At 50.0% G+C, this 23,592-nt stretch overlaps 1 protein-coding gene across 3 annotated transcripts in view; it reads right to left on the minus strand.

Moving 5' to 3' along the window:
• The window catches only part of BTAF1 (B-TFIID TATA-box binding protein associated factor 1), an 82,802-nt gene that overhangs the window by 10,400 nt on the left and 48,810 nt on the right, over positions 1–23,592 (minus strand). For all 3 annotated transcript variants that reach the window (XR_005659857.1, XM_029060087.2, XM_029060088.2), the window contains exons 14-30: positions 23,361–23,481; positions 21,149–21,253; positions 19,452–19,601; positions 18,820–18,962; positions 18,507–18,681; positions 17,518–17,721; positions 13,848–14,274; positions 12,624–12,814; positions 8,424–8,577; positions 7,963–8,072; positions 6,750–6,951; positions 6,106–6,254; positions 5,280–5,432; positions 4,791–4,912; positions 4,538–4,705; positions 4,314–4,391; positions 4,094–4,223 (exon numbers count right to left, since the gene is read on the minus strand). Coding sequence is in view for 2 of the 3 variants with exons in the window: in XM_029060087.2 (XP_028915920.1) it covers positions 4,094–4,223; positions 4,314–4,391; positions 4,538–4,705; positions 4,791–4,912; positions 5,280–5,432; positions 6,106–6,254; positions 6,750–6,951; positions 7,963–8,072; positions 8,424–8,577; positions 12,624–12,814; positions 13,848–14,274; positions 17,518–17,721; positions 18,507–18,681; positions 18,820–18,962; positions 19,452–19,601; positions 21,149–21,253; positions 23,361–23,481 (2,782 nt within the window). In the remaining variant the exon portion in view is untranslated. The remainder of the gene's footprint in view (positions 1–4,093; positions 4,224–4,313; positions 4,392–4,537; positions 4,706–4,790; positions 4,913–5,279; positions 5,433–6,105; positions 6,255–6,749; positions 6,952–7,962; positions 8,073–8,423; positions 8,578–12,623; positions 12,815–13,847; positions 14,275–17,517; positions 17,722–18,506; positions 18,682–18,819; positions 18,963–19,451; positions 19,602–21,148; positions 21,254–23,360; positions 23,482–23,592) is intronic.

Here is a 23,592-nt window from a genome sequence, read left to right on the forward strand (position 1 = left end):
TACATTGAGTGAGAGGGTTGAATTAGGGATGAGCAGAAGAGAATGCCAAGGTTACAGGTTTGTGAGACACTGAGGATGGTGGTGTTCTCTACGGTGATACAAGAATCAGGGGAAGATGAGTTCTGTTTTGAAAGTGGTAAATTTGAGGGGTCAGGGACGACAACCAAGCAGAGGTGCTCTGACTGCAGAAGACACGAGACTGCAGAAAAGGAGAGAGGTCAGGACTGGAGAGGCAGATCTGCGATTCATCCAGAGACGGCTGTTGCAGCCGTGGGGACAAATGAGTTCTCCAAGGGAGTGGGTGAAGGTGGATCCAGAACTCAGCCCTGAAGTACTCCCCCAACCTCTGACTCCCTAACAGGTGCTCTTTCCACTGAGCCACTCCGTTGTTTTTCGTTGGCATTCACATTCTCTGCCCACAGGGAGCAGGCCCCATTACTGCTGGGTCTCTCTCCTTTAAGAAACGCCCTCGAACACGAGCCCCCTTAGAGCCGCTAAGCACTCGATTCCCCGGGTTCTAGTTCCAAGCTCCCCAGTCCAGCTCTTTCAACGGCTAGATTCTCCCCTCCAGATCTGCTGCTTCCCAAATCCTCTTCCCTTCCTGCCAGATCCACCAGCTACTAGAGGGAGAGACCTGGTCCAGAATCCAGCCCCTTCCTCTCATCCAAACGGTCACTGTCCAGGCCTCTTTGTCCTATCCTGGCTTGACTCCTGCATCGGCCCCCACGCTGTACACCCCGTCTTCCCTCCCAAGCCTCCCCTCTGGCTACCTCTCCTACCACCATCGACGCTATCGCCCTTCCGGTCTCCCCAGTCTTCGGCATCATTTGACTTCTCGCTCTTCCAGCAACCACATTCAGTTGGTCACCAAATCCTGCCACTTCTCCCACAATATTGCCAGAACCCGCCCCTTCCACTCCCACCACACTGGACCAGGCATTTGTCAAGTCCTGGATCTGTTACTGCCATGGCCTAGTGAGAAGCAGCATGACTTGGCGGAAAGAGTCCGGGCTTGGGAGTCAGAGGACTTGGGTTCTAATCCCGCTGATCAGCTGTGTGATTCTGGGCATGAGACTTAACTTCTCTGTGCCTCAGTTACTTCATCTGGAAAATGGGGATTAAGACTGTGAGCCCCACGTGGGACAACCTGTTACCTTGTATCTCCCCCAGCGCTTACAACAGTGCTTGGCACATAGTAAGCCCTTAATACCATTATTATTATCTACCTCCTCATTGATCTCTCTTCTTCCAACCTCTCCCCTCACCACGTGCCACTTCACTCTGCTGCCTGCTTCATTTTCCGAAGACATCCTGCTGCACAAGTCTCCCTTCTCCTCAAAAACCTCCAACAGTTGCCGGCTCCTCTTCGCCTCTAGGAGAAACTCCCGACCACTAGCTTTTAAGACCTCGATTTCAGCTCCCTCCCATTTATGCTCATTTTCTTCCCACTAAGCTCTCTGGGCTTCATTCTCATCATTCATGCCCCCAGAACCGCCTGGAACTCCCTTCCCCCTCAGTGACAGACGATGACTCTTCAAGCAATGTGGCCTGGTCAGAGAGTAATGCCAAGGACTTGGAGGACCTGGGTTCTGATGCTGGATCCACCACCTGTCTGCTCTGTGACCTTGGGCAAATCACTTCACTTTTGGGGTCTCGGTTCCCTCCTCTACAAAATGGGGGTTCAACTCCTGTTCTCCCTCTTAGACTGGGCACCCCATGTGAGACCTGAATTAGCATGTATCCACCCCAGGGCTTAGTTGCCCGGTAGAGGCTTAAATACTGCAAATATTATTCCAAGCCCTCCTGAAGTCACATCTCCTCAGGAGGCCTTCCCCAAGAATTTCTCATCTTCCCTCCTTGTATCCAACAACTGCCATCTCAGTCCTCCTTTTCCACGGCTCGCACTCATACCCTGTCCCATCCACTACACTCTACTCTCAATTAAGGGCAATGCTCGGGTCTTCTATACCTCTGATACTGTCCCACGCACTCGGTGATGAAGTAGGTGCTCAATAAATGTGATCTGATGGCGGTGGCAGGCCAAAGTCTCATCTTTACAGCCAAACACAAAGGAATCAAATCCGGGGGGTGTCCAACCCCAAAAATGAAGTCATAAAATAATGATAAAGCTCCTTTTTCCCCCAGGGACAACCTTGGATCAATTCAATCAGTCAAGGTCATTTAGTGAGGACTCACAGCTTGGGAAAGTCCCACAAAATAGAACTGCTAAGTTGGTAAGAGAGTTGCCCATAAGAAGCTTACAATCCGCAGGGGGAGACAGATGTTAAAAAGGCATCATTAATGGCAAGATGTCAATCATTCACTTTACTGAGCACTTACATGTGCAAAGCACTGTTCTAAGCACTTGGGAGAGTTCAATATAACAGCTGGTAGACGCACTTCATGCCCACAGCAAGCCTAGACTCTAGAAAAGCAGCGTGGCTCAGTGGGAAGAGCCAGGGCTTGGGAGTCAGATGTCATGGGTTCGAATCCCAGGTCTGCCACTTGTCAGCTGTGTGACTGTGGGCAAGTCACTTCACTTCTCTGTGCCCCAGTTCCCTCATCTGCAAAATGGGGATTAACTGTGAGCTTCACGTGGGACAACCTGATTACCCTGTATCAACCCCAGCGCTTAAAACAGTACTCTGCACATATTAAGCGCTTAACAAATACCAATATTATTATTATTATTATTAGAGGCAAAATATATGACTAACTGCTGCGGAACTTAGGGTGGGCTGAATATCAAGTGCTTAGAGGGTGAGGTGAATAACAAGGGAGGGAGAATAGAGGAAATGAGGGCTCGGTCAGGGGATGTCTTTTGGAGGAGATGATTTTAGTACGGCTTTGAAGGTGGGGAGAGTGGCCACCTGTCAGATATGAAGGGGGAAAGGAGATTCAGGGCAGGGGGAAGACCTGAACAAGGCATTGGTGTCAAGACAGATGAGACCAAGGTACAGCAGGCAGGTTGGCATTAAAGGAGTTGAGTGTGTGGGCTGAGCAGGAGATCAGTGAGGTAGGGTGTGGTGTGTGTGCGAGAGGGAGAGAGAACTGATGGAGTCCCTTAAACCCAATGGGAAGGAATTTCTGTTGGGTGGACGACTCTTGGGAAGGTTTTGAAGACTGGGAAGATTTGGATTCTTTTGAAAAGTCATCCAGGATGCGGACTGGAAGTGGGAGAGACAGGAAGCAGGGAGGTCAGCAATGTGGGAAAGGAGAAATATTTCAATCTATGAAGGCGCAATCTGGAAGGACAGAAAAGGGCAGATTCCAGAGACGTTGGTAGAACTGACGAGAACTGGCAACAGACTGGATACGCGGGCTGAATGAGCAACGAGTCAAAGAGGATGCCGAGGTTATGAGCTCAAGACGGAGGATGTAGGTGCTGACTACGGCGATGGAGAAGTCGGGGGAAGAAAAGAGCTTAGGTGGGAGTTCTCTTTTCAACACATTAAGTTTTGATGGGTCGGCAGGCCATCCAAGAAGAGATGTCCAAAAGGCAGGAGGAAGTGTGGGATTGCGAATGAGGAGAGAGGTCAAAGCTGGACAGTACCCTGCACAGAGTAAGCGCTCGTAAATACCGTCGATGACGATCACGAGGGTGGAGAGGTACGACTGGGACTCATCCATGTAGAGATGGTAGTTGACGCCACGGGAAGGAATGAGTTCTCTGACGGAGTGGGTGCAGATGGAGAATAGATGGGAACCCAGAACTGAGCCTTGAGGGACCGCCCCCATTAGAGGGTGGGAGGCGGAGAAGGAGCTGGGGAAAGAGCGAGGATCAGGGTGCAAGGAGACAGGAGGAGAACCGGGAGAGGAGAGTAGTAAAGCCAAGGATGCACTGAAGCCCCTTGGAAGAATATTTCATCTAAGTGTGGTTCACCTAGGGGTCCACTGGATGACAACCAAATCTTTGATTACCAAGAAGTGGTTGCAACTGTCAATTAAAAAACCAACAATCTGACAGGCATTCAGCCAGTCTTCCAAGTCTAGATGGAGCAGGCAGTAACTATTAACAAATGACATTTCGTTTTAAAATGGCGAAAGCCCCACCCTGTGCTCAAATAACACAGATCAATGACCAAATGCTTACCTGGATTGGTGTGCCTGAAAGAATAATCCTATAATTAGCAGTCAGCTGCTTCACAGCTTTTGACAATTTGGTCTTTCCATTTTTGATGACATGGCCTTCATCAAGGATACAGTAGTTAAACTTAATGTTCCTGGGGGAAGAGGAAACGGGGCATTTTAGCTCCGCTGGCTACTTGAGCATCATCATTATGACTTCCAAAGGGGGAATTTCAAATGCTTACTTGAAGAAGTCTATGTCATTTCGCACTACATCGTAAGAGGCCACGATGAGGTTGTGTCTCTTCACCTGGTGCTGTAACCTTCATGGAGACAAGGGGGAAGAGTTACTTCGGTCCTTCTCCGTTATTCAAAGGCGGGTAACCATCCGACAGGGAATAGGAGCCCAAATTTTACGAGTTCAAACGCTCAAGGCTTTTAAAAGCCCGCCTCGGCCACTGGCTCTTACCTGGTTCTCTCTGTAGGGGGGCCAGTGTAGTGCAGAGGGTTGAGATATTCTTTGGAGCAGAATTTGCACACTTCGTCCACCCAGTGGCCCGTCAGCGTGGGCGGGCAGACCACCAGCGAGGGAAGGGGCACGCTTTCCAACAGCTTCGTTCGGGCGTATTCCCGGGCCCTTTGACATCAAAACAGCAGAAGATTACCCGTATGCCATTAGGCATCCTAAGCTCTGCGTCTCAAGGAAGAGATGCTCGCGGTACCTCAGACAGTGGTCCCCGGCCAGGATGCAAATGGACTGCAGCGTCTTCCCCAAGCCCATGTCATCACACAGAATCCCATGCAGTTTGTACTTGTTCAGGAAGGCCAGCCAGTTCACACCGTCCTGGAAGGGGAATGACGCCATGAGGAGCGGGTCAGGAATTGCTCCGCTCCCACGAGCAACAGGCTTCATTTATTCCTTCAATCCATCGCATTTACTGAGCGCTTACTGTGTGCCAAGCAGTGGACGAAGCGCATGGGAGAAGACAATATAGTCATCAACAGATATCCCCTGCCCACCACGAGCTTACAGTCCAGAGGGGAAGAAAGACACTAACCGAAAGAAATATATTACAGATATACATATCTGCAGATCTGTGTACAATAAGCGCACACAGCTGTGAGCACACAGCAGCACCCCAACTCAACAAATGACCTCGGCAACCAACGCAAGCGCCCCTCATTCTTGACACTAAAAACACAAAAGATACCTGCTGGTATTTTCGGAGCTCGGCTTTGATGGGGACTGGGATTTTGTAGTTTTCTAATTTTTTCCCATCCAATAGTTGCTCCAGGAAATGGCGCTCTTTGGTTTTCAACTGGATCAGCTCTTCCGGCATATTGGGAGGGTCTGCGATGCCTGACTGAAATGAATTTTTTTCAAGGTTACCGAAGTACTGCCAGAGCCTCGGACTAGGGAATCCACCTTTACGCTGCTGGAAACAGCTCGAGTCCCCGCAAAGTGAACTCCTCGTGAGGAGGAATGTCAACTGATAGAAGGGAAAGCCACCACTATTAGCCTCTGACAAAAAAAAATGCCCGCGACAGAGATCCTAGGGGCGCGTCCAGGCACCTGGTCGGGATCTGGGCGACGGCCGTGGCCTCCCTAACATCTCTGCCTTCTTGACAGCAGCTTCCCCCCAAGCTTCTAATATTTCTGGTGCTGGAGGGTCCCCTGGGCAGTCGGAAACTCCAAGAGTGGAAGACGCGGGAGGCAGAGGGGGATGGTCTCCATTTCTCCACTGGGCCCTACTGGGTGTGATGGGGAGAGAGCCGCCTAGGAGATGGTCTGGAAAAGCAAGAGGTGTTGGCCATGGGGAGTGGTAGAGAGCCCAATGACGGAGTCACCCCTAAACCAATGTAAGTGGGGAAAAAAGGCAAATGGCAAGTGAATGCCTGGAGGGTGCGGTCCTCCTACCTTCCATATGTCAAACAATGCCCTCGCCAAGCTGGACGTGAAAGGAACCATAAGACACGTCGAGCAATTTAAAAAAAAAAAAAAATCAAGAACCAGGCAGACTCATTTTTCTTACGTACCTCCAGTGGCATTAGCCTGATTAATGTCGCAAAGCACTGTGTGGCCATGAAACGCACGCTGTTTGTCTGATCGCTCATCCTTCCCAGTACAGGCACCACGAGGAGGACAATATATGGAACGATGCCAACGTCGAGCTGTTCCATCACACCTGGATAAGCGGTTAAGGATGGTCTCTTCGGGTGGGTTTTTAGTCACTTAGATCTTTAACTGCTGAAATCTGGTAGGGTGCCTCCAGATGCACCAGAAATCACACAAATCAACAGACTGAACAAAACATCCTGGCGCTTTACGTTTTAAAGTGTGTTTCTGAACTTTTTTGTTTGAAATCTACGAGATATTCTTCTATCAGTCAGTGGTATTTATTGAGCACTCACTCACTAAGCGCTTGGGAGAGTACAATATAACAGTTGGTAGACACATTCCCTGCCCATAACAAGCTACAGTTTATGGGGGAGACAGATACAGATATAAATAAATTACAGCTATGCACCTGAGTGCCGTGGGGTTGAAAAGCATGAAACTACATTCTTCACAACTGGCCTGTACATCCAATTCTTTGTTATTCACATCCAAAACACTCAACGGTCAGGCACACGGCAGACAATTGGTCGCCGGGTCACATCCCGCCGCCCGAAAAGGATACATGCAAGGGCTTCAATCGCACCTTCTTGCTTGGTATTATCGTCTATTGCCCCCAGCCAGGGGAGAACCTTCTCTAAAAAAATGTTCATCGTCTCCATGGTGGCAATTTTGCTCATCACGCCCACACAGCGAGCCGCCATGTGTCTCACGGCCGTGTTGGGATGTTGAAGGCACATATAGAGATGAGGCAGATGCTGAATCAACTGCAAACACAAGCCCACAACAGGATTCAGAGAAGCCCACAGGTCTCTCCCGGGCCAGCGATGACCCAATACCTGCTGAGAAACGTCATTTCTCCGACTGCCTGACATTCAGCGTTCTGCGCATCTCCCCCCATCCCCCGGGAGAAGGGGAAACCTCTTTGGGGGAAAAAAAATAATAAATAAGAGAGAGATCAAAGATCTGCCTTAACCAAATCGAATTACAGCCACCCTTGCTGTAATTCCTGGAGGTTCCTGGAGGGACCTTCTCGTTCTTCACTCTCATTTTCTCTCGCTCTTTGGCTGTTGGCTCGATCCGCCCTCCTATTCTTCGTCCCTGTCCCTTGCTTCCTTCATAATTTTCGAGTCACCCCAAACGCTGCCTCTCCTCCACGGGTTCGACACCCTGGGGCCGAGTGAAGGTGCAGAGCCTCTGGAATAAGTCACAGGGAGCCAGGCACGGGGAAAAGTGGATGCAGACGGTTAAGGAGGCCTGGTCAGACCGTGGTCTGGACTGCCCCGGGGTGTGTGTGTTGTGGGGGGGGGAGATGGAGGGAGGCGGTAAAGGACGGGTGGTTGCCCCAACCTGTGACCAGTTGTCCCAAAGACCTGAGGCCCACATGTCATGAGGGAAAACTGGAGGGTCCTGGCTCGCTTCCAGGGACTATGGGGCACACCAGCCCCCATCCTGAGCCTGGTCGTATCTGTTCTCTGTGCCCACCTAATCTAGCAGGGCACTCTGCCCCATGAAGACCGCCAACGAACCACCTGGCTGCTCAGGAACTCCCTCCATGTTAGCCGTTTCTCTTCCAGCCTGTCGTTGATCCCGTGCCCCTTTCGCTTCTTATTCTACCTTTGAGTATCACTGACAAAGAATTCGGGACACCACAACTGAAGCTTGGAAATGCACCGAGGCCCACGGTTTTCAAACCCTCCCCAACCCCCCCAAGGAGAAAGGCGATCCCGTCCCTCTGCTACCACTAGCAGAATCGGGATCGTCGTTAGGTTACTTACCAAAGGGTGAAGCTCAACATCCATCGAGGCTGCTGCGGTTTCAAACACTTGCAGAGAATTCACCAACTCCTGGGCCGGGCCATCTCCCTTTTCCAGGAGGGATTTCCCATCTAGTGAAATATTTACAGTTGTTCGGTTAACCGTCCCACAAACCACTTCCTTCCCGCAGCTCCCCCTACAAGTCTACTCTGCCTCTGACCCGGGGACATTTCTGCAGCCCAGCAGCCCCAAAAGAAGGGATTAAAGCAGCCCTCATTTTACATATCACTGAACTAGTATACTCAGTATTATGGAGCACAAATTTAAGGTGGAGCGTTCCCCCACCCTTTTTTATTTTATTTTTTTAAAATAAATCCACCCCAACCCTTGACCTCAATCCAGCCACGGCCCGGGGATCTGAGGTCTGCCGCCCAGCTGATCACCTAGTTAAACAAAGCAGCTGGAGGAAAGTGCAGGCATACCAAAGCTGTGGATGTTTATGTTGTTTCTCAAGGGGCCCACCATGGCATCCCAGAGGTGGGGCAGGCTGATGGCCATGGCCCCGCCGAAGTGCTTCGCTATGGTTGACAGAGCAAACTCAGCTCCTCGCCGTTGGACCAGGTAGGGCTTCTGAGCCTGAAACGAAACCAAAATTGGGAAAGGAGAATGCTGTTTGATAAAGATTTCAGCCACTCGTTTTCTGAAAACGTGATCTCTCAACGGTAAACTGAAGAGGTATTTTGTAATTTTATTTATATTGATATCTGTCTCCCCCCTCTAGACTGTGAGCTCATTGTGGACAGAGATTATAACTCTTTCTTGTTGTAGTGTGCTTTCCCAAGTGCTTAGTACAGCACTCTGCACACAGTAAGCACTAATAAAAACGGCTGAATGAATGAATTATCAGACTTGTGGGTTGAGGGAGGAATAGTTAGATAGCCGGGGCCCACAGCTGGCTATTTCAGTCACTGACGATAACCGAATGAACTCTGAAATCTTGTTTCAAATGAGTGCCCAAAAATGGTTTCACTTCACGAGATAGACAGAAGCATGTTTGACCACTCTTTCCCTTCTTTAGGGGATCTGAGAATAGCTACAGTCTCCCTGTTTTGCTCTTTTTTTCTGTCCAAATGTGGAAAATGACTAAAAATGCCAGTGTCTTTTATAGAGCTATTTTGTATTTTGTGTATTTTGAGAAGCAGCGTGGCTTAGTGGCAAGAGCACAGGCTTGGGAGTCAGAGGATGTGGGTTCCAATCCCGGCTCTGCCACTTGTCCGCTGTTTGACCTGGGGCAAGTCACTTTGCTTCTCTGGGCCTCAGTGACCTCATCTGTAAAATGGGGATTAAGCCTGTGAGTCCCATGTGGGACAACTTGATTACCTTTTATCTACCCCCAGCACTGAGAACAGTGCTTGGCACACTGCAAGCGCTTAACAAATGCCATTATTATTATTATTATTATAGCTATAAACTTAATTCATTTCCCAATCTCTGAATTCCCATAGAGGCTATTTTTATTCTTTTGATTTAGCTTTGAAATCAGCAATAATAGACAACTGGGATTAACCCCAGCTCCTTAGGATCAGTTTTAAAAACCCAGTTCCACCATTTGTCTGCCTCGTGACCTTGGGCAAGTCATTTAGTCCAGCGGTCAGAACAGTACCTGACACATAGTAAGCACCTAAATACCAAAATAATAATAATTACTATTAACAATAATAATAATGTTGGTATTTGTTAAGCACTTACTATATGCAGAGCACTGTTCTAAGCACTGGGGTAGATACAAGGTAATCAGATTGTCCCACATGAGGCTCACAGTCTTCATCCCCCCTTTTACAGATGAGGGAACTGAGGCACAGAGAAGTGAAGTGACTTGCCCACAGTCACACAGCTGACAAGTGGCAAAGCTGGGATTTGAACCCATGACCTCTGACTCCCAAACCCATGCTCTTACCACTGACCCACACTGTTTCCCAACTTCTCTGGGCCTCAGTTTCCTCATCTGTAAAGTGGGGCTTCAATACCTGTTCTCCCTCTGACTTGAGACTGTGAGCTTTTTGTGGTATCTGATTATCTTGTATTGACCCAAGGCTTACTAGTGTCCTTGACATATAGTATACATTTAAATACCACAGTTAGTCTTTAATCAAATACCGGGGACGAAATGGATTTTAAAACCTGGTGTTGATTTGAGGTGGCCTTCAGGGTCACGAGAGAACGTTTCAGATCGGGACCCAGTAAGCTTTTTCCAGGAGTGTTACTGAAAATGATGGTTCTGGCTCGTTTCTGGATGTGTGTGAGGATTCTCGGAGACAAAACCAAGAGTGAGGTCCTGGTTGAGTCAGACTACCTGACCGGGCCCCACCACATTTCGGAGCCCAGGTGCACGGTGGCTCTAACCTAGCCCAAGCGAAAACAGAGAAAAGCCTCCGGGCTGCTACTCTGTCAGCCCGCTACCGCCGGATGAGCGGCCCGGGTTTCACCGACACCGTTTTCTTCTGGTTCTCTCTTGTCTTATCCCTCCTCAGTTCCTTCTGCTGGCTCCTCTTCCACCCCTCACTGTCTAAACTGTTGGTGTGCCACTCGGGGCTGTTCTGGGTCCTCTCCTCCCCCCATTCTACTCTCGCTCTTTACGGGAATTCATCCGCTTCATGTGGCTTTACCTTCGACCGCTACGCGGATGAGTCTCAAATTTACCTCACTGGCCTCCAGGACATCTCCAACAACTTTAACGGGCACCCAATTCTTCTCCGCAACAAGCAGAGACCCCCAACCGCTACTTTCAAGCTGCTCCTCCTCCCTCCCGATTGTAAATTCCTTCCACCCAACTACCCCTCAACCAGTAAATATGCGCCACTCCTTCTAAGCTAAGCTTCTTACTGTGCCTTGCTCTGGACCTTCCTTCTGTCCTCCTTCCTGCCTCAGCTCGCCCCATCTTCAAAGCCCTCCTGAAAACCCACCTTCCCATCCAGGTGGCATTACTTAATTCATCCTCATCTTCCCGAAGATGGTGTCAATCCCCAGACTGTGACTTATTGGATGGCAGAGGACCTGGATTTAATTTTGTTGTACTTTCCCAAGTGTGTATTTCAATGCTCTGCACAGGGTAGACCCTCGATAAAGGAAGCATTGTGGCCTAGTGGAAAGGGCAAGGTGCTGGGGAGTCAGAGGGCCTGGGTTCTAATCCTGGCTCTGAATCATGTCTGTTGGGTTGCCTTGGGCAGCTTCTCTGGGCCTCTGTTACATCATCTATTAGAAGGGAATTAAATTATTAAATTATTCCCTCTTAAATCGGGAGCCCCATACGAGACAGGGACTCTGTCCAACCTTATTATCTTGTTTCTATGCCAGTATTTAGTACAACGCTTGGCACACAGTTAGCACTTAAATACCATTATAAGACCGATGCCTTAGAGTAAAGGTCCCGAAAGAACCGGATGAGAGTTGAAGCTGCCAAAGAGAGGGCAACACCTTTGAAGATGAAAATACATATCCCTCTGACGCAGGAGGGGGAAAACTAACTAGGCAGGGCAAGAAAAGAAGTGAAGGATACAGCTGCCTCCCTGCTGAATGTGAGTCAGTTACATGGGGCTGCGATCTTTAAAAAGCCAATGTGGTGCTGGGACCTATCAATGAAAGGGTGACACGTGAATCATCGACCAGTAATCCTCCTGCCAAGAACCTCACTGAGGAGACCTTTTGAAGAGCCCCGGGTCCAGTACTGCTCAATACCCTTGAAAATGACCGAGTCCCAAGAGATCGTTCACAGAAGACCACACAGACGATGACAAGGATGGAAAATCGATCCTCTGAGGAAAGGGGGTGGTATCTGTTAAGCACTTGCAATGTGCTCCACATTGCTCTGGGGGCTGGGGAAGAAAAAGTTAATCAGGTCGGACGTGGTCCCCGTCCCTCGGGAAGCTTCCTACCTAAGGGAATGCCTTCTTATGCTGGTGGTTGGAGGCCAGAGGCAGCTACTTTCAGGCTCCTCCTCCTCTCTACCGGATTCTAGGATTGCCTCTCGCTCCCAGAGAATCAGGACGGCGTGGGGAATGATGGGCGTTTCCCACCACTGCTGGCCGCACTTAGGACTGTGTGCCGCTCTCAGCCCCCATGTTTCCTATGTTCCCCGACGGCGGAGGGGAGATGGTCGCTTACGTGACCCCTAACTCCCACCCACAAAATCACAGCTGCTGGGCTGGCAAAGGTCACGAAACGGCTAGCCTAAAGACTCAAGGTGCTCTTCCTGGGATCATCCCGTCACCGCTAGCGTGAGGGAACCGACGGATTCATATCCCTGGGGTCTGGCTTGGGAAAAGCCCACAGCCCGCAGTTTGGGCTCCTCTAAGTATCTGCCTGCTCGGGCCCGAGCGCCCACACGACGCCCCAGGCCACGTGAAGCCCCATGCCCCTTCTGGTCTGTGAGCAGAGACAGTGAGCGTGGCTCAGTGATATCCGGGCTATTTTTCCCTTTGCTCCTTTTCGGTATTCCATTCCCTCCTCTTTCCGACTGCCCTGTCCCCCCTTTCCGGCCTCCCCTCACGAGGCAGCGGGGGGGGGGTCACATCTGAAGCCCTTCACTCCCCTACAGGTGTCTTCCCGAACTCCCAGCTCCAGCCCAAGGGAACTCAGCCCTGACCCGTTGGCGTGGTAATCCACCCCAGTTGGCAACAAGATACCTCATCCAGTTCGGGCGTGACACTTCCGCCGCTCCCCGAAGGGAGATCTGCGATGTGGGTTTTGGTGGCTTTGGGGGTGGGACCCCGCCTGCTCGTGATGGCAAAGGCAGCCTTCTGATGCCTATAGAGGGTGATGATGCCTCTGTACTTGGTGACCATGTGGTGCATTCCATCTTTATCAGAGTTCGGGCCTGTCGGGAAGAAAAGCAAGAGCCTGTGTCAGAAATCAGTGAACACGGACGAAAGCCCTCGTGGCTTAGAGCGCAACGCAACCATCTCCTCAGACATGGGCTGAACCGTCTCCCTAACCAACCGGCTAATGACATCACAGCGGTGAGCGCATTGGGGCCCGGAAGGCTCAGCCGCGGTCCGCAAGCCGGACCTTCGGAAACTCAGGTAGGCTTAACTATCCGTCAGGCCTCGCTCCCGCTCAGGTGCAGCTAAAGTGTTTCTTTAGATCTTTTCTTACCTCATTCTTTTTTCCCCCCCAAAAAAGAACTACTGGGCAAAACAGAAAAGCTCAAGTTTAGAAGCACAGGTTCATCAGAGCGTTCCAGAAAATGTCAAAGTTTGAAACGTTTTCTATAAAAATCATCAGGCTTCCCCTGCACGATCTTTCAAGATGCTTTTATACGGCACCTCTTCAGATTTCCTTTCTAGAATTCCTAGGAATATCAGCTCTCCCATTCCATGCACTACTACAGATGTATCCAACCTTGTTTTTTGGGGGTGGGGAAACAGGGGTGCCACAGACTAAGAAAGATCTGGTAACAACAGGTCTCATAACGATAATAATGATAATTCTGGTATTTAAGTGTTTACTACATGCCAGGCACTGTGCTACAGCGAATAGATCGGGTTGGGCTCAGTCCTTGGGCCATGAGGGGCTGACAGTCTCAGTCCCCATTTTACAGATGAGGGAACTGAGGCACGGAGAAGTGAAGTGCCTTAACCAAGGTCACCCAGTGGACAGACAAGTGACAGGAGTGGGGATTCGAACCTACGACCTTCTGGCTACTAGGCTCGTGCTCTAAAGGCGGGTGTGGCTGAGGGAAGCCAGAATGGGAGAGGGGACCTGCTCGCCATGTCGAAACACACGTACGATCTGGCGACGCGGCCCGGTACCCGGCCCCCCGACGTCGGAAATCTTCCCCGTCAGGCCGTGCTTCCCCTGAACTGGAAATGAACGGGTCCACGAGGGTCCCGCCCCGTCCCGTCCCATACCTTTCGAGTTGTCATGGCTGCTTTGCGGCGGAGCCGGACACGCAGCGCAGGGAGTGAGATGGGGGTCCACGCAGAGCGAGCTGCAGAGGTTTTTGACGATCTTCGAGTTGGGACAGGGCAACCTGGTTGTGCACTGCTGGAGTAGTTTGGCTAGGCACAGGGCGGCGTAGTTCTGCACCAGGGTATTCTCTTCTTTCTTAATGGCCTCCATCAGAGGCTTGATGAGCGGGTTGAGCTTCTCCGGAAGCTGTTGCAAACCCACAATCGCGCAGGCGGCGAAGGCGTGCACTCTTAGCTGCAAGACTTGCCATTCCTGGTTGGTTTCGTTAACAGCCATCTGGACCTGCTGCCGTTTGCTGTCGAGCTGCTGTAACACCGGAGAATGTACGTTGAAAGTTGACGTGGCTTCATTGAAGATGGTGGTAACCTGGTGAGATGAAAAGCGCGCTGAGGAACACACACGGCTTAACAGGTCATTCTGGGAAACTCGAGTCCACGAGCAGTTTTCCAAAAAAACAACCAAAAAAAAAAACACAAAAATCCCACCTTACACGATCATGGTGACACGCACACCTGCCCTTATCCTAGCCAAGTGGGTTTCCCTTGACTTTTAATATTCATCCATTCCTTCGATCGTATTTATTGAGCACTTACTATGTGCAGAGCACCGTACTAAGCGGTTGGAAAGTACAATTCGGCAACAGAGACAATCCCTACCCAACGACGGGCTCGCAGTCGAGAAGTTAGTTGATACCGTGGGACGGGGAGGAGAGTCGCCTCAGCCCCACGATACTTACGAAAGTGTTCTCCCCTTTCCCTAATCTGTTTTAACGTCTGTCTCCCCCATGTAGACTGCAAGCTCCTTATGGGCAGAAATGGGGTCTACCGACTCTGTCGTACTGTACTTTTTCAAACGTTTCATACAGTGCTCTATATGCAGTAAGTGCTCAATAAACACAAGACTGATTAACCATCAAAAACGTGCAGGTTGTGCCTTTTGGAGCATTATAAATTTTTATCCGGGGTAAAATAGAGAGCTGACAGTTCACAAATTTCATCTTTTGCATGGAATTTCTTTAGCGTTTCCTATGTATCGAGGACTGTTCTAAGCACTGGAGTAGAAACACATTAATTACATCCGAAAATCCCCATCCCGCATAGTAATAATAGTGGCATTTGTTAAGCGCTTACTATGTGCAAAGCACCGTTCTAAGTGCTGTGGGTGGGGATACAAGGTGATCAGGTTGTCCCAGGTGGGGCTCCCAGTCTTCATCCCCATTTTCCAGATGAGGGAACTGAGGCCCAGAGAAGTGAAGTGACTTGCCTAAGGTCACACAGCTGACAAATGACCGAGCCAGGATTAGAACTCATGACCTCTGACTCCCAAGCCCGTGCTCTTTCCACTGAGCCACGCTGCCTCTCCACGCAAGGCGTTCATGGGCTTACACAACAATTTCAGACTCTCCTTATGGCCTCTACATCTTTTTCATCAGGGCTGTTAAAAATAAAACTGACGTGGATTAATTTCTTCTCCCCGGCTCACGCTTTTCTCCCCCGATTAGACTGTAAGCCCGTCAAACGGCAGGGACTGTCTCTATCTGTTGCCGACCTGTTCATCCCAAGCGCTTAGTACAGTGCTCTGCACATAGTAAGCGCTCAATAAATACTATTGAATGAATGAATGAATGAATGCTTTTGATTGTGGTGCTTCTGAGGCGGGGGGTTGAGTGGTGGGGGCGGGGGAGAGACAAAAGAAACTGTCCTGAATGATCGCACGCTACGAGCCATTTCAAATTTGAGTATAAACCGATTTGATCACTCTTCACAGACCCTTCACTGGTCTGGGAACTGAAATATACTTTGTACAGCGAGCCTGCTTTGCTCTTTCGAACGCTGGCTGACGACGGTGCCCGGGAAAGAGGAAATCCACCGGCTGCCACCGGGGGAAGAAGGTCAGGGCACGATATGGAAGGGGCTGTTTGGTCCCTAGAGCTTCGTGCCTGGGGGGAACGACAACTCTCTAGACGGTGAGCTCGTTGTGGGCGGGGGAGGTGTCTGTTTGTGGCTGTACTCAACTCCCACAAACGCTCAGTCCGGTGTTTTGCACTCAGTAAGCGTTCCCTGTGCCTAAAGGACAACTCATGTCCTCTGCCCTCCCCCTCATCACCCTCGGAGGGCCCTTTGCCGGCGAGCAGAGAATTTCCCTCAGCCGAGAAAAAAAGGGTGAGGAAGGGCGAAGGGTGATGGAGGGAGATAGGGTCTGCTCAAGCCACACCTGCGCTGAAGTGGGTCTACCGGCTGCCCGCACCAGACAGAGGATGAATCGTCACCGCCGACCTGTGACCGTTTAGGTTCCTGGACCCGCCCAGAGCCAACAAGGGCACTGAATGAGCTTCTCTACTTGTTCCTGACTAATGGTTTGGAAGACGACCCTTCTGAGAAGCTCCTGACCCTCCACATCCAATTGTGCAGCGGACACCCTCAATTTTTACTTCACGAGGAAACCCCCTTTTCTAAGTGAAAGAAGTTCAAGAGTAAACGGAACGGCTAGTGTTCAGTGCCTATCACCTGACATGAGATAACCAAGCTACCTAGGTGATTAAACGGCATGAGGTCAAAAGAGCAACAACAAAAGAAATCTAGTCACAGAGGGAAATCTTTTCCCCATCACAAAGCAGAAAAAGTAACAACCATTTTTTCTGATATTTGTTAAGCGCTCACTATATGCCAGGCACTGTTCTAAGCACTGGGGTAGAAACAAACTAACTGGGCTGCCCACAGTCCGTATCCGGCACGGGGCTCATAGTCCTAGACCCCACTTTACAGGTGAGGTAACTGAGGCCCAGAGGTGAAATGACTTGCCCACGGTCACATACTAGACTAGCGGCGGAGCCAGGATTAGAACCCAGGTCCTTCTGACTCCTGAGCTCTATCCTCCAGGTGATGCTTCTCATATTTGTATCTGTTAAATACTTAGCACGTGCCAAGCACTGTGTTAAGCTCTGTGGAAGATACAGATAATCAGGCCAGAAACAGTCCCCGTCCTACGAGGGACTCTCAGTCTAGGTAGGAGGGAGATTCCCCTCTGCACAATTTCTCTATCGTCTTATTGGGTTTCAGAGATTCAGCTCACTGGTTGGAGATCCTCTCCGACACGTCCTCTCCCTCCAGCACAACCTCTCCCAGCTTCTCCCACGGGGATGTCCCCCGCGTCTCTTCCTGAGCCCCTCCGAACCCGAACTCCTTTCTTCCGTGCCCCTCCCCAACCCGAGTCTACGGCACTGCCTCCAGGCCCCGAGGCCCCCAGCCTCATTCGACTGCCCGGTTCGCTGGCCCGCTCAGAAAGAGTTTTAAGTCAGGCAATAGCTTAAGAGGTGAATGTAGGGCTCCCGGGCCCTCTCTTGGAGTTCGTAGGATCATTCCTGGTGCAGGGCAGATCTCCCAGCCCAAACCTTCTAGACATATTACCTCAAAGACTATAAATAACATATTGGCTCCAGGAGAATCCGCCTGTCCACCACTCCCGCCTTGGGCAAAACCCTGGCCTGCCCCGAAAACCGACATGACGAACGGGTCCGCCCAACTGGTGAGCGTAACTAAAAGAGGTTGTCGTCCTGATTACTTCACGGCCGGGCGAACGGGAGAGGCGGCGTTTTTCCCTTTCACTCACCAGTTCAGTAGCTTGGTCTATCGTAAACACGCTGTGGTTCGCTCTGTCCCCGACATCGATCTGAGCTTCGGCTAACGAGGAAACGAGCTGTTTACATTCGTTCTGCATCCGTGTGAAAGGGACTGCAATCTCATCGTAATAGAGGTGCTCCGAAAGGATGCCGAGTAAGCGGGGTTGCACGGCGAGGGCGACAGCTTTGCATTCCTGAAATACAACCCGTCGCGCTATGCTGACTGCTGTCCACCCACAGGTGACAGAGTAGCCTTATCTTTTTCAAAAATCCAACAGAGAAAGGGGGATGTTCTTTTCTTTTTCCTTGGTGTTTGTTAAGTGCTCACTCTACAGGCTACTCAGGTTGGACCCGGTCCCTGTCCCAAGTGGGGCTCGGTCTTCATCCCCATTTTACAGATGAGGGAGCCGAGGCACAGAGAAGGGAACTGACTCGCCCACGGCCCCCCAGCAGAAAGGTGGTGGGGCCAGGATTAGAACCCAGGCCCTTCTGACTCCACTACGCCACGCTGCTTCTCTTTCTCAGACCACAATCCTCACCTCGACCTCGGGGCTGAGGTCGCGAGTGACCCCATCTCAGGATGCCAGGTGGCCCTTCATTTGACTGCCCATGATCACTTCAACACACACACTTCCCATCTGAACCAATGTGAATTGGAAGATTTCTCATTTAGAGGATGTATTTTTAGAGCAGCCTATTTCCACACTGCCTTCAAGAGAGGCCACTATGGTGGGCGGAGTCCCATCCACGCATTTGTACTTTTACCAGTCACCTGCTCTCAAGAGGTATTCCAGCAATTGGAAATGGCCTCATCCCTTACCGTTTGGCTAGCTAATAAATCAGCTGGAACACTTTGCAGAGCTGTTTATAACAGAGAGCCAAGTAAATGCCAATAAACCCAGCAGGAACCAAATCCAGGTTGATTTTATTAACCAAACGGGTTTTGTTTTGGGGTTTTTTGTTTTGAGGAAGATCCTACCTTTTGCAGAGCAGCCCACTCACAGATAACGAGCGCCACGCTAGCCCTCTGTAAGGCAGATTTAGAATTCAAGTGGAAAAGCAATAACTGGCTAAGGGATTCAGCCGGCTTTATTTCTTGACTGTTCGTATTGACGGAGGGGTCACAGATACAGCAACAGAGTGCTCCTAACAACCTTGAAGAAGAAGGAAAAAAAAGGTGTCACTGCAATATCGCCTAATGAAGCACAGCCGTCCCTAGGGCAATTAGTTTTTAAGAAGAGAGAAATCCTGCTATTTTGACCTTTAATCAAAGCAAGGGACTCAATACTGACTTGGCTGCCATCACCCTGGCTCGCATGACCACGTAATCCCTGGTGGCCGGGTCTTCCGTGACACTGTCCGCACCGGCGATATATTCCTGCATCACCTCTTTAGCTTGGCTTTGTCCCTGCCGTATCTTACCGCTGGTTTTCTCCTGGGGAAATGAGAACGACAAAGTTGGAACGAGAGCCTGAAGCTACTATGCCCAGTGTAAAGCTCCGTTCCATTTACCAAAAAAAAAATACTGAAAGAAAAGGGCACGTTTGGGGGTGGGGGGGAATCAAGGTTAAGTTAGAAGTTTCTCTTCACCAAATAATAATAATAATAATAATAATGTTGGTATTTGTTAAGCGCTTACTATGTACCGAGCACTGTTCTAAGCGCTGGGGTAGACACAGGGGAATCAGGTTGTCCCACGTGGGGCTCACAGTCTTAATCCTCATTTTACAGATGAGGTAACTGAGGCAGCGAGAAGTTAAGTGACTTGCCCAAAGTCACACAGCTGACAAGTGGCCAAGCCGGGATTCGAACCCATGACCTCTGACTCCAAAGCCCGTGCTCTTTCCACTGAGCCACGCTGCTTCTCTGAAATGAAATATCATTGCAGGTAAAAGTGGAAACTGTGTAGATCTGGCTCTCTTACCTTAGACCGAGCTTTCACCTCCAGCAACATATTCAGATCAATGGGTAAATGAGAAGGCTGCATCATCAGGCAGAGCCAGGCACCCATCCACGGGCAGGCGGCCGCCACCACATATTGGAGTGACGCCTTGTCCAGGAGTTCCAGCCACACCTAAGGGACGAAGCAAACAGACAGTCCAGACTGGAACCAGAGATCTCCAAGCCCCCCATTCCTGGCCGAGGGACCGTGATGCTCCAGAGGCGTGACCAGCTGAAGACAGCCGACCGGTTCTCCCCGTTTTCCGGCTGCCTCCTTAAAACTGTCTCATTCTGTGGGCCTGCCCCGAATGCAGGGTTTGGAGGTTTTCCACAGGGTCCAGACCTGCTCCTCTTGTTGAAATGTTTCTCTGCGGGTTAATTCCAGATGCGACTCCGGCCTCTCATTTACTCAGGGCTATTTATTGAGCACTTACTGATTGCAGGGCCAGTATTTAGCACTTGGGAAAGTACAATACAACCCGCCAGGAGCTTACAGTCTATACTCGGAGTCAGACGTTAAAAAATCAATTATGAATTCGCGCATAAGTACTGTGGGTGGGGTGAATATCAAGTGCTTAAGGGGTCCAAGACCACACACAACGCAGAAGGGAGAGAGAGTAGAAGAAATGAGGACTTAAAAAGGGAAGTTCTCTTGGAGAGATGCGATTTTAGTACAGCGAAGGGTCTGTACGGGAAGTGGGAGGATGTTCCAGGGCAGAGGGAAGACGTGGGCAAGAGGTTGGCAGAGATAAAGACAAGATGAGATACGGTGAGGAAGTTGGCATTAGAGAAGTGGAGTGAGTGGGCTGGCTTGTAGGAATTCACCAAGGTAAGACAGGAGGGAGCGAATGGTAAGGAGTTTCCGTTTGGACGCAGAGGTGGCCGGGCAAATACCGGACATTTCTGAGGCATGGGGAGAAGTGAACTGAACTCTTTTTTTTGTTCTTTATATTGAAAATAACGACCTGGGCGGCAGAGTGAAGAATGGAGAAGAGACCGGAGGCAAGGTGGTCAGCAAGGACCCAGTCGGTATTCAAGGAGGAAGACGATACGTGCTTGGATCAGCATAGTGGCTATTTGGATGGAGAGGAAAGGGTGGATTTTTAGCGATGTTGTGGAGGTAGAACCGACAGGACTCGGCGACAGATTGAATATGTGGGTTGAATGGGAGAGATGAGTCAAGGATTATTCCAAGCACCGCCAACATTTTCAAACTAAAGACGTCCAAAACAGAACTCCTCATCTTCCCACCCAAACCCTGGGTTTGTGAGATAGGGAGGACAGTAAGGGTGTTAAGCTGCTATAATACAGGGAACCACAAAAATTCCTGATCGATCACGTTGACACTAAAGGGGAGGCAGGGCGGGGGATAAAAAGTGAATTAGAGGTTGGAGAGAGTGACATCCTGAAAGGGGTTAGGAAAGCTGGATGGGGGATGAATTCTTGTCCTAGTCCATCTTCTGATTTCAGGGGTGCCACTTTGATTTTAGAATCTTAAGCACCAGCAATAGTTGTTTACGCGACACTTGGCTTCACCCTAAAATTAAGCGAAGAGGCACTGGTGGGCCGGATCAGACTTTTAGAATTGGGGGTTGAGGAAAGGTTTTGGGTATTTAACAGGGAAACGAAAAGGCTGGAAAAACAAACGGACAAAGAACCCCAGATTGGTCTGTAACGTACCTTGTGAATGAGGTCCAGAATTTCTTGGCTGCTTTCCAAAATACAAAACTGAAAAATGTGCCTCAGCATATCTTGGAGAATAGGTGTCAGCCAGGATGAGGAATTCTGAAGGCAACGACAAAATGAACGAGTCAGGAAACCGTGAGTACCTCATCGTTCCTTGGTGGGGTAGTTTTCTTCTAAGGGAAAGCCATCTGAGGTTCATTCCTCTTTCGGCAGAAGTATAATCTCTGACAGCTGGGAATTCGATTGCAGAAGTGGCTAACAGAACCAAGATTCTACAAGGATTTTCAAGCGGGCTTCATTAAGCAAAGTCTCTATTTTGAAAGAAAAAAAGTGCACTCCGCGCCCATAAATTTTACAGATTCAGTCATCTGGACTGCGCCCAAGGGTATGGTTAATTTCTACTCAATCGGGCTTTTCTGGAATATTTACTGTTCCACTTGTTAACAAGAAGCTAGCATACAAAAACTGGACAGTTGGAAGCACCATAGGTATTTGGTTGCATGAGCACTTTACTATTGGCGCTGGATAACTCCTTGTATTGTTATCACCTATCTCTAGGCCAGGCAGGGTCTTATTTACCCAACAGTATCATTTATCACTAAATGTTTTTTTTTTTTTTTTGGTCTGTTTCCGGGCAGAGTTTAAAAGAGCCCAGAACCATCAGAAAAGCAGATATCCTGGGGCCTAGTGGAAAGAGCACCAGCCTGGGAGTCAGGAGGCCTGGGTTTAAGCCCCAGCTCTGCCAATTGCCTGCTGCGTGACCTTGGGCAAGTCACTTAACTGTTCGGTACCCTCAGTTTCCTCATCTGTAAAGCGGGGTTAAAATACCTCCCCTCCCCACTCCCCTCGTACGTCCGCATGTGGAGCTGTCTCTGCCCTGATTGTCTGGATCTACCCAAGCGCTCAGCACCATTCTCGGCAGAGAGTGAGTGCTTAAACAAAGGCCGTCGCCACTGTTATCATCACGAAGCCTAGTAAGGGGATTCCAGCAAAGACGCAGGGCAGCACACTGAAATTCAGTTTCCTAGCTTTCAAAGGTGAAGAGATTAAGCACTGAAATGACGACTGTGGAAAAAGAGTCCGCCCCACAAAAAAACTGGGTGAGCGAAAAGACTGGCCATAATAAACACTTCCACTGATTCAATTCTGTGCCGTGGAGAACGGCACAAAGGTACGACCCTCCGCGCCGTCATCCTGGTCCGTCCGCCCCAGTATTCTCCTTTCTCCTCTGATATCTACCAGAGGGAGGATCCCGCTTAAGGGCTCCCCACTGAGCTGGCGAGCTTTCTTCCCCCTCCTCAGAAACAGGGGGGCGGGGCAGCTTTACGACGGCCCTGAAAGCCACCTCGGTGATTCCCTCCAGTTCATGCCCTGCCCTCCCCTACTCACTGACCCTGCTGTTGAATTTCTACCTCCATTCTCTAGTTTAGTGGTCAAGTTACAGTGTCTGCGGTTTGTTTTGCAGGGCTTCTAAACAGATTGGTTTACCTTCCCAGGCCCGCTTCTATAGGATCACCTCATGAGCTCTTCTTGGCGTCCGACCCATCTGGGTCGCTGAGTTCTTAAAGGCCGATATGTTTTGCCGTGACCTACCTCGGGGGTATCCTGGGCCGCAGATCCATGCTCTTTATTCTTTTACAACTTTTGGAAAAACGTACGCTGCAAGGCCCTAGTGTGGCCTGACTGATTGGGTGCCGCAAATATTGTTCTCTTTGAAGTTTCGCACCAAGTTTTAAAAAATATGATAGTTCTACAGAAAAGCAGAAATCTCAGGAAAACCATCCATGAGAGAATCATTCCCTAATGCTGGTTTCTGATAACAGCTCCTCTATACTGTCAGCTCCCTGTGGGCAGGAAACTTGTCTACCAATTCTTGTGTTCTACTCTCCCATCTGCTTAGTACACACTAAGCCATAAGAAATAGCACCGATCGATCGATTAATAAGCCGTCCGTACAGACTGTTACGATTTAGCAGGAGACGAAGGAGAGTTCTAGGACTCTCCCATCGGGCAACCTCGAAGTGTGACACCACAGGGGTATTGTAACCTCTTCTGGGAGAGCCACCTGCTTTGTTCTCCCCTTCTAAGTCCCCTAGGCAGAGGGGATGACTGCCCTAACTTCTCCTGGTCTTAAGGGACTGCAGGAAGCAAGCCTGCCACTTTTTCAAACTTCAAAGGCTACAGCACCCCAGGCCCTAGTTCTCACCTGGTCCTGGGTGGATAACAGCGTAAACAGCGTTTCCAACGCAGCCCTTCGAACGGAGGATATCGTGTGATGCAAAAATGGCCACACTCGCGGGACCAAAACCGTAAGCGATTGCTGGATGCTGATGAAAGAAAGTAAACATTGATTTCACCACCTTAGGCAAGAATCTGCTTCCAGGCATCATTCTTCAACAGCGCCGCAAAAACCCCCTCCACGACTGGAGCGGGAGAGG

The sequence above is a fragment of the Ornithorhynchus anatinus genome, chromosome 3 (assembly GCF_004115215.2).
Source record: "Ornithorhynchus anatinus isolate Pmale09 chromosome 3, mOrnAna1.pri.v4, whole genome shotgun sequence".
In the NCBI taxonomy this organism is placed as follows: Eukaryota; Metazoa; Chordata; class Mammalia; order Monotremata; family Ornithorhynchidae; genus Ornithorhynchus; species Ornithorhynchus anatinus.